Here is an 11,043-nt window from a genome sequence, read left to right as displayed (position 1 = left end):
TCCCAGAGATCAACATTGTAACCAAGAAAGAAGCTTTATATTCTATATTTCCAATAATCAAATTTATCACCATCAAAGATTGGTGGTTTTGCACTCTAGTGATCTCTTTCATTATTGTTAATAACATGAGCAATGTTAGCAGCAACCGTTGTTTCTCAGACAAGCTAGATCAGTATAGAACAAGGTGAAGTGTTGATAAAACTTTTATCACAATCAGAATCGGAGCTCTGGTGCCAATTGAAGGTGTGAAAAACACAAGAAATGGGGGTTTGAATTGGATTTTACAAAACAAAAGTTTTTTACCAACTAAAGAACACCACTAATAAGTTAATAACAAAGAGGTAAACACATAAGTATTTTTATCCTAATTCTCTTAAAACTTAAAGCTACTCCAGTCCACCCGCCAAGGTGATTTTGCCTTATACACAAGGACTTAATCTACTATAATTAACAAATGACAATAATCACAAAGAATATCCTTCTTTGTCTTCTCAAGGATCCGATTATACCCTAGTAACCTTAAGGACTCACAAAGAATAACCTTCTTTATCTTCTCAAGAATCCGAATATACCCTAGTCTCCTTAAGCAATCAAACATACAATTTGAATAATATTTGTGTGTTACAGGTTGCTTCTATACAAGCAGATTTTACACAAATGATGAACAAACACTTAAAGAAAAAATGTGTAAAAAAAATGATAGTTTTTGACAAAGAAACAGACTTGTCAAAATGTTGTATCACTAGCATTTTCTTCAAGTCTCCGAGTCTCACTTATATAGCATAAGAATAAGACCGTTGGAGGGCAAAATGGGGAAAGCTCATAGAGCGTTGTCCACAGTTGGATGGTGAAAGGAGTGATATTATGTACTGCCATTCGCCCATAAAATCAAAGACATATGGGATGTATAATACTATCTTTTCCCATGAAAATAGATAGTGGAAAGGATATTTGATTTGTACTATATACTATTTGATCATATTCCCATTTGATCTTATCTTCAAGTTCACTGGCTTCTGATGATAGTTGATGAAGCATGAAATGAAGAAACATAAAGTTGGATTCAGAAACTTAGAATCTTTGGTCAGAACCTTGACAACGTCAGTATTCTGGCTTAAGATCTTCAGAATCTTCAGAGTCTTTAGAACCTACAGTCAGAACCTTGATAACCTCAATCGTTGGGCTTGAGATCTTCAGAATCTTCAGCAACGTACCACAACTTCAAAAGCTTGCTATTCTTCAGAAGCTTGGTGATCAGAGACACGTCCATAAGCATGAACTGAGAGAACGTTGCAACATCAACATAGTGTTTCCTCAGAAGCTTCTCAGGAGTGAATCAGCACAAAAGTAGAGAGATCATTGCAGCAGCAACATTGAACATCTTTCAGAACTTCTAATAACTGGCGCATAAGCGGATTTTAACCTCATTATTTAGAAATTGATGATGTTGCACGTCATATACTCAGAATCAAAACTAGTTATTAAAGCTACACAATAACAAACCATTAGGGTACCGAAATTGTTCTCACACAAATACAATATTGTTATTATCAAAACTCACAAAGGTGTTGCTCTAAAAGAAGAAGTCCCACAATGTTCAATGCTCCCTAGTGAAAAACTCCCCAAACAGAACTTATATCAAAGTTCAACCCAAAAATCTCTTACACCAAATTTTTATCTCAGGTTCAGCTTCCAACTTTTATATTACAACAGTTTAAGAGAACAACATTATTTTGGTTTTATAATTTTATATCAGAGACTATTCTAACTATGAGATGTAATCTAAGAGGGGTTGAATTAAGATTGTAAGAACAAAGTTGGTTCTACAATCTATCTCTAAGATTTTGATGATAACAAAGGATGAAATAAAATGGTACCCTAATGAAATTTTTCTTAAGTATGCAGGACTCTGATCAAACAATCAGATAGATAAATCATCAGATACAGAATCCAGCGTTAGATGCTACTCAGAGGCTACATAACCAGAAGGTTCTGACTCCAACACAAGCGCTAGCAAAACGAAAGAAGTCAGAAACTCTGAAAGAGAAGAATAAATCCAGACTCTAAAGACGCACGATCTGAAGAAGTCAAGATTAAAGAGAAACTATAATAAAGTCATATACAAGTTCCCTCTGAAGAAGAACATTGCATAGAAAGACTCTGAATACAGGATTAGTTGACTCAGAATGTGTAACCATGAAGAAATCTGCATTTAGAAAGAAACTATTTCTAGAAGGAAATTATGACGCACCCAAAACTGTTTTAGAAAGAAACAATGGGAGTAATGACATTAATCATTCTTCAATGATCAAGATTTTGTCATCAACCAAAGGTCCTCTCAAACTCTTATATAAAGGATGGAATGCCTCACAAGAAAATATACCTGAGACACACAAGAATAAAAATCTCTCAATCGTCCTCTTTCACTATTTCATGAGTTGCCGCTCTTACTTGAAAAGTTGTTGTTCTTATACTTCTGTAATATTTTCTTATTGATAGAAGCATTGTGTATTACCAATCATCTCATTACTAAGATACTTCCTCAAGTGACTCTGTGTAGTCTGAATACTTGAGAGGGCTAAGGGATTATTCTCTTAGACGGTTGTTTGTGTAATATTTCAAGATTAGTGGATTAAGTCCTTTTTGAAGGCGAAATCACCTTGGTCGGGTGGACTGGAGTAGCTTTGAATTTCATGCGAACTAGTATAAAATTCTGTGTCAGATTGCTTTTATTCTGAGCGTGTCTATATTCTTAAAAAGTTTCATTTTCCAAAACAATTCAAACCCCCCTTTCTTGTTTTTCTCTACCTTCAATTAGTATCAGAGCTTCGGCTCTGTTATTGATTTTCTAATCAAACACTTAACAGTGTAGAGAGATCCAGCATGAGAAAAACACTATGGTCAACACCAATGAAAGAGATAGTTACAATGCCAAATCTCCAATCTTTGATGGAGAAAAATTTGATTATGGGAAAGATAGAATTGAAAGTTTCTTTCTGGGCTATGATGCTGATCTATGGGATATAGTCACAATCGGATACACACCACCTATGACTGACGCTGGCATTGCCATTCCCAGAAGAAGAATGACAGATGATCATAAGCGTGAATTCAAAAACCATCACAAATCCAGAACGATACTACTAAATTCCATTTACTACAATGAATATGAAAAGATCACCAACAGGGAAACAGCTAAAGAGATACTTGACTCCCTGAGGATGACTCATGAAGGAAATTCTCAAGTCAAAGAGACAAAGGCTCTGGCTCTAATTCAGAAATATGAAGCCTTTAAAATGGAGGACGATGAAGCGGTAGAGGTAATGTTTTCTAGATTTCAAACTTTAATTGCAGGACTCAAAGTTCTGGACAAGGGCTATACAACTGCAGATCATGTTAAAAATATAGTCAGAAGCTTGCCAAAGAAATGGAGACCCATGGTCACAGCTTTAAAGTTATCAAAAGATCTGAACAATATCAGCCTGGAGGAACTCGTAAGTTCACTCAGAAGCCACAAGATAGAACTTGAGGAAGATGAGCTTCAAAAGAAGATCAAGTCAGTAGCACTAAAGTCCAGATCTGAAAGACGCAAACCAGAAAGAAACAAAGCCTTCCAAGCTGAAGAGGAAGATAATGGCGACTCTGAAAAGGAAGACTCTGACGAAGAAGAAGAGTTATCCCTTTTGACCAGAGGAGTAAAACAACTCTAGAGAAAAAGGAACAATAACTTCAGAAGACCAAGACCCAAGGGAGATCGCTCAGAATTGACTTCCAGAGGTAAGTCAAAAAAAGAAATAACATGCTATGAATGCAAGGAAACAAGTCATTACAGAAACGAATGTCCCAAGCTGAAGAAAGAAAGCTCCGGAAGAGAAGGTTTCAAGAAAAGCTCATTCAGAACCAAAAAGGGACTGATGGCCACCTGGGACGACAATGGATCTGATTCCTCCGAATCGGACTTTGAAGAACAAGCAAATGTTGCACTCATGGCTACCACCTCCAAAAATACATCAGATGGAGAATCTGATTCTGAAGAGGTATTTTCTGATCTTTCTCGCTCTAACGTTGAATCATGCCTTTCTAAAACTCTAAACTCATATCAGAAACTTAAATAAAAATTTAAAGCCTTAAAATAAGTTCTTGAAGGAACCATCGAAGAATGTGATAAGCTTGAGATAACTGTTTCAGAACTAAAAGATGAAAACCAAATATTGATAAAAGAAAGAGACTCCATAAATAAACAATGTTTAAAACTTCAAGAAGCACTATCTCAAGCCCCACAAACTTCTAACTCAATGATATATGAATATGAAAAATCTTTTCAAAAGTTTCTGAAAAATTGGATAGAGAGGAGCAGAATGGCATCCATGATTTATGGAGCAAGTCGGAATAATAAAAGAGGAATAGGGTATGTCCCCATTGAAGATAAATCTTCTACAGATGACAAACCTAAATCTCCATTTTCTTATCACTACAAACATACACAAGCACAATGTTTTGATAATGCTAGAAAACCCAAAGTTCTAAGAAACTCTGGGAAAACTAATCACAAAGGACCCAAAAGATTCTGGGTACCAAAGGATAAGATTGTTTATGTTGTAGATATCTTATGAAACAGAGTTAAGACACCAACCATGGTACTTGGACTCTGGATGCTCGCGACACATGACGGGAAGAAAGTATATGTTCCAAAGCCCAGAACTTAAAGATGTTGGCTTCGTAGGTTTCAGAGGGAATCAGAAAGGAAGAATCAGAGGCTCCGGAACTATTGGTAATGGAACTCTTCCCTCTATATCTGATGTTCTCTATGTAGAAGGATTAATGCATAACCTGCTATCAATAAGTCAATTAAGTGATAACGGTTATGATGTAATCTTCAATCAAAAAACATGTAAAGCAATTAATCAGAACAATGGAACAGTCTTATTCACTAGCAAGAGGAAAACCATTTTTTACAAGATAAATCTTTCAGACCTAAAAGAACAAAATGTAAAATGTCCGATGTTTGTTCATGAAGAGCAATGGGTATGGCATAGACGCTTGGGCCACATTAGCATGAGAAAACTCTCTCAGCTAAATAAACTCGAGTTAGTCAGAGGCCTACCTAAACTGAAGTATTCTTCAGAAGCTCTATGTGAGGCATGTCAGAAAGGTAAATTTTCAAAAACATCTTTCAAAAAGAAAAATATCGTTTCTACCTCTAAGCCTCTGGAACTTCTTCACATTGACCTGTTTGGGCCTGTTAAGACAACGTCAGTCAATGGAAAGAAGTATGGACTAGTTATTATTGATGATTTTAGTCACTGGACATGGGTAAAATTCCTAAAGCACAAGAGTGAGTCTCATTCTGTATTCACTAGCTTCTGTTCCAAAGTGCAAAACGAATTTGACTCTAAAATCATCAGAGTCAGAAGTGATCATGGTGGCGAATTCGAGAATAAACTTTTTGAGGAACTATTTGATTATAATGGAATATCCCATGATTTCTCCTGTCCTAGAACTCCACAACAAAATGGATTTGTAGAAAGGAAGAATAGGACACTCCAAGAGATGGCCAGAACCATGATCAATGAAACAAATATGGCTAAGCACTTTTGGGCTGAAGCAGTAAATACAACATGTTATATTCAGAATAGAATCTCTATAAGACCTATTTTGAGAAGACTCCCTATGAACTGTGTAAGGGAAGAAAACCCAACATTTCTTATTTCCATCCTTTTGGATGCTATTGTTTTATTCTCAATACTAAAGAACATCTGAACAAGTTTGATTTAAAAGCACAAAAAGGTATTATGTTAGGATACACAGAATGCTCTAAAGGCTACAGAGTATACAACACAGAAACTAAAATTGTGGAAGAATCAATACATGTCAGATTTGATGATAAGCTTGACCCTAAAAAGTTAAAGCTAGTTGAGAAACTTGCAGATTTGGAGATCACTCTTGCAGGTTCTGATGAAAAGACTATAGCACCAGAAGTATCTGATAAACAAAGTCCAGATGAAATTGAAGCCTCAACTATCCAGAAAAGATCAAGAATTCGTCCCAACATCTTTGAATATTTGATTCTAGGAAACAAGGATAAACCTGTCAGAACTAGGTCAACATTCAAAGTATCTGAAGAAACTCCTCTAGGACTAGTATCTCTGATTGAGCCTACTTCTTGTGATGAGGCACTTCAAGACAACGACTGGGTTCTAGCTATGAAATAAGAGATAGATCAATTCTCAAAGAATGACGTATGGGATCTTTTTCCAAAGCCTAGAGGAACTCACATTATTGGAACCAGATGGGTTTTCAGAAACAAACTGAACGAAAAGGGAGAAGTAGTCAGAAACAAAGCACGACTGGTGGAACAGGGGTACAGTCAACAAGAAGGTATTGACTACAACAAAACCTTTTCCCGAGTCGCCAGGTTAGAATCTATTCGCTTACTTGTTTCATTTGTTGTGAATCATTCAATCAAACTATATCGATTGGATGTCAAGAGTGCATTTCTTTTAATGGTCATATATCAGAAGAAGTTTATGTCAATCAACCTCCAGGTTTGAAAACTCTAAATGTCCAGAACACGTTTTTAAACTTAAGAAATCACTGTATGGCTTAAAACAAGCTCATAGAGCTTGGTATGAACGATTAAGTAACTTTCTTCTGGAACACGATTTTATTAGAGGAAAGGTTGAAACTAAACTCTTCTGTAAAAACATTATAAATGATCTCATGATATGCCAGATATATGTTGATGACATTATTTTTGGTTCAGCTAACCCCTCTGTATGTCAAGAATTCTCTGAGCTAATGCAGACAGAATTTGAAATGAGCTTGATGCAAGAACTAAAGTTCTTTCTAGGAATTCAAATCAATCAAGCTTCAGAAGCTACCTATGTTTATCAAAGTAAGTACATAAAAGATATTCTGAAGAAATTCGAAATGGCTGAATGTAAACCTGCTAAGACACCAATGCATCCAACCTGCATTCTGGAGAAAGACGAAATTAGCCAGAAGGTTTGTCAGAAGCTCTATCGTGGTATGATAGGCTCCCTTCTCTATCTGACGGCTACTCGCCCTGATATTTTGTTTAGTGTATGTCTTTGTGCCAGATTCCAATCAGATCCCAAAGAATCTCATTTAACAGTTGTTAAAAGAATCCTCAGGTATCTGAAAGGAACCCCTAACCTTGGCTTGATGTAAGAGAAAACATCAGAGTCTAGGCTCTCTGGTTATTGTGATGCATATTATGCAGGGGAAAGAATGGAACATAAAAGTACATCTGGGAACTGTCAGTTCTTGGGAAATAATCTTATATCTTGGGCCAGCAAAAGCCAATCAACCATAGCTCTGTCCACTGTAGAAGCAGAATATATATCAGCATCACTCTACACTACTCAGATGCTCTAGATGAAAAATCAACTTGAAGACCTTCTAATCTTTGAGAGTAATATTCCTATTTTCTGTGATAATACTGCTGCCATTTATTTAAGTAAGAATCTTGTTCTGCATTCTAGAGCCAAGCACATAGAAATAAAACATCACTTCCTTAAAGACTATGTTCAGAAAAAGGTAATTTCATCCAAATTTATTGATACATACCATCAATGGGTTGATATCTTTACTAAACCTCTCACTAAAGACAGATTCTCTTTTATTTTGAAAATTTTAAACATTCAAATTTGTCCAGAATAAATGTACTTCTCTGAATTAGCAGAATAAGACTTTGAATTAAACATCTGGTATCTGGATCTGACTCTGATGATAATATCAGTTAGAAGCTATCTGAATCATAAATCCTTAGGATCCAACCCTTCGGTATTCCTGAATATCAGATAAAGTAACACGTGGTACCTCATGCGTCTGACCTTGGAACTTCTAGACAACTGTCTAACAGAAATCAAGAGATAGACTCTTGAAATCTCCTCGAGCAGTGTGCTAATTTGGGGATTTGACCTCCATCATTGGCTATAATCATTCTCCTCCAAACGTGCTAACTTGGTTAACGTGCTGCATTTAATGTTTTAACTGTTAAACTCTCTTAATGTTGTCGTTTTGCATGCATCTTTATGGGTATATAGTCTATTCACTTCTTACAATCTCACACTTTACACTCACGTCTACACTAAACCCTCTCCCTCTCAGTTCTTCATCATCTTTAAGATTTCCGCAGTCCCTTCATCAAGTTCTTCATTCAACCTTCATCATCAACATTGTTCTTCATGGACGCGTAACAACAATCCGTCTACAACTTCTCTCAATAAATGAACTCAACGGAGCAAACACCCATTTCTACTCAACAAACAATAGCAACCATCAGCGTCGTCTCAACCCCCATCTATAAGGAACCCCATATCCTTGATCGTGAACCCCACATCCACCTAGTAACACCGTTTGAAAAGCTTGAAGTACTGTGTGAGTCGCTAGTGGATTTTGAAAACGTGAGAAGAATGACGTAGACCTAACTGAAGAGTTAAGGTTGCAAGGGTGGGAAACCTATTTTCAAAGACTCTATGGTCATGTGTACACAAACCCGGTGAAGGAGTTCTGGCGTTTCGCAGACTCAGATGATCACTACATTGTCTCTTACATTCTGGGAGTCAAGATAGTCATCACTGAGAAATCTATCGCCTCTCTTCTGAACATGGAGAAGACAGGAGGAAGACGCATCTACAACATCAACTCTAGGGCAAAATACTTGTCCCAAGAAATCAACCTTATTATCTTTCAACAGAATGCTGAAGGCAAACACTCAAAGAACAAGGAGCTCCATCAGAACCTCCGTGTCTGGTTGAAGATCATCTTAGGCACCATTCGTCATCGCCCTGCATCAAACTCTTCTGACTGCATCAACACAGATCAGAAGTGTATTTTATACTGCATTCACAAGGGGCTGAAACTGTGTCTGCCAGCATTGCTCTTCAAGTATCTCAGAGACTTTGTCAAGGATACCAGAAACAACATGAAGACCAGGAACTACATCCCTCTGGGAAGACTTATCTCAGATGTTCTTATCGAAAGTGGCTTAGTGGATCACCTGATCCATCTCAGACTAATGGAAGATGTCACTATTGACATTGGGAGGCCTCTGAACACTCGGAATCTGAAGAGCATGGGGATCATTGATCAAGTCAGAGCTAAACCAACACTATACACCTCCTGGGAAGCACTCAGGGATCAGAGGAAGATTCCCAACGGACTCTATCTGTTCTCCAAGATTGACCCTCCAGAAGTAGTAACTTACTATCTACAGGATCTTGCAAATAAAGGGGTGGACATCTCTAATTTCTCAGTGGACTGGCTACCTGAGCATCCACCATAATTCATGAAGAGGATGCGAGAGCCCTCTGAGAAGTCCAAGAAGGAAAAGAAAGCAAGACTGGGAAAATCCTCTGGATCAATACCTTCAACCCCTCTAGATGTCTCTCCAAGTAAGTCTATACCCCTCTCCCGCTCTGTTAAAATAAGAACTATTTCTTCTTCTCTTCCCCAAACCACTCTAATATACACATCCTCTGAAACACCTCCCTCAACCACCAGAACCTCTAACCCACCCTCACTTAAATTCAACCTTGCTACCACCACACTACCCAATTCTGAAGTAGAAATGCTGAATGAAACTACCTCACCATCATCATCATCCTCACCCAAATCCCCACCATACCATGTTCTCTCCTCTGACAATGAACCATCTGACCCCCAATCCCCCACTCTGGCTCAGCTACAAGCTCGTGCTCTAGCCTCTCAACATCCATCACACTCTGAACCTGAACCAGAAGTCACTTCCCCACCCCCTGAACATCCAAATCCAACTACATCTGAACAACCTCAAACACCACCACCTGCACAACAACAAAATCCACCTCCTGAACAACCAATCAACTTTGAACCTCAACCAATCCACTCACCATCTGAACCAAATTCACAACCTGAACAAACAACATCGTCCCCCTCTACCATTCCCACACCACCAACTTCTGTTACTCCCATCACTCCCACTCTCAATCTTGGTGACACCAATCCACCTTCTCCATCCTCCCCAGCCTCTTCCACTAAACCAGAAACAACATTCCCTACCCTAGAAGAAGCAATAAAAGTTTTTGTAGAGTCTTCAGTAGAGAAGATCAAGTCTCTGACTATCAATTCTGGCATCAATGATGATCCCTCTAAAGTAAGGATCCACTAGAACAGAGTGATCAGTTGGATGACCTCTGAAGCCTTCAAACTGAAAGGCCTCTCTAAACAAGTCTGCAACGACTTCATCAGAGATATTGGTATAAGGCTCCAAGATCACCTGACCAGAGAAGTTGAGGAATGGGCTAGGAAGGAAGCAAAAGAGAAAGCGCGTCTGGAAGAAGAACAACGAATCAGAGAAGCTGAAGAAAAAGTTGCTGCTAAAGCTGCTGCTGCTGAGGCTGAGGCTAAAGCTAAAGCCGAAGCTGAAGAAGAATCATGTGTTGCGGCAGAGGAAGTTGTCAGGGCCAAAGTTGATGCTCAAACTCAGTGGGAGCACTCCAACTTTGGGTTTTCCCCTCTAGTCTTGAAGACTCTGAAGGAGCTACAAAAAGAATAACAAGTGGTTCGAGCTAGGCTAGATCAATAGAACTCGATCAACATCAACATTCAGAACATGTTGTCTCAGCTTCTACAAAGGATGCCTCCGCCCCCAAACCCTTAGGCACCTAGCCTACTTGTTTGTTGCTTTTCCTTCCGATGTTTTTTTTTTGCTTTCTGATTTATGCCTTCTGTGCTGCTTATCTGTACTTGTTTCCCTTTGATATATATATATATATATATATATATATATATATATATATATATATATATATATATATATATATATATATATATATATATATATATATATATATATATATATATATATGTGTGTGTGTGTGTGTGTGTGTGTGTTTTTGCTATGTCTTTTTGAGTCTGACAAAAAGGGGGAGAACTAAAACAGCTCTAATGGAAACATAACTAAAACCTCTCAAGGCACTGCAAATATTAAATTATTAAACTAATGACTAAAGATATGCAGGAAAATAGCTAAAACAA

At 37.7% G+C, this 11,043-nt stretch overlaps 1 protein-coding gene across 1 annotated transcript; it reads left to right on the top strand.

Annotated features, from left to right (window-relative positions):
• The first annotated feature begins 9,595 nt into the window (after positions 1–9,595).
• LOC127130826 (proline-rich receptor-like protein kinase PERK8) lies at positions 9,596–10,174 on the top strand. Its single transcript, XM_051059788.1, has one exon. It carries the CDS (start codon positions 9,596–9,598, stop codon positions 10,172–10,174), a length of 579 nt encoding a protein of 192 aa, XP_050915745.1.
• The last annotated feature ends 869 nt before the right edge of the window (positions 10,175–11,043 follow it).

The sequence above is a fragment of the Lathyrus oleraceus genome, chromosome 3 (genome assembly GCF_024323335.1).
Source record: "Lathyrus oleraceus cultivar Zhongwan6 chromosome 3, CAAS_Psat_ZW6_1.0, whole genome shotgun sequence".
NCBI lineage: Eukaryota > Viridiplantae > Streptophyta > Magnoliopsida > Fabales > Fabaceae > Lathyrus > Lathyrus oleraceus.
This window is presented reverse-complemented; position numbering and strand designations above follow the sequence as displayed.

Excerpts from the sequence above, each read along its gene's own strand:
- LOC127130826 (XM_051059788.1), top strand. The coding sequence starts at position 9,596 with ATGCTGAATGAAACTACCTCACCATCATCATCATCCTCACCCAAATCC.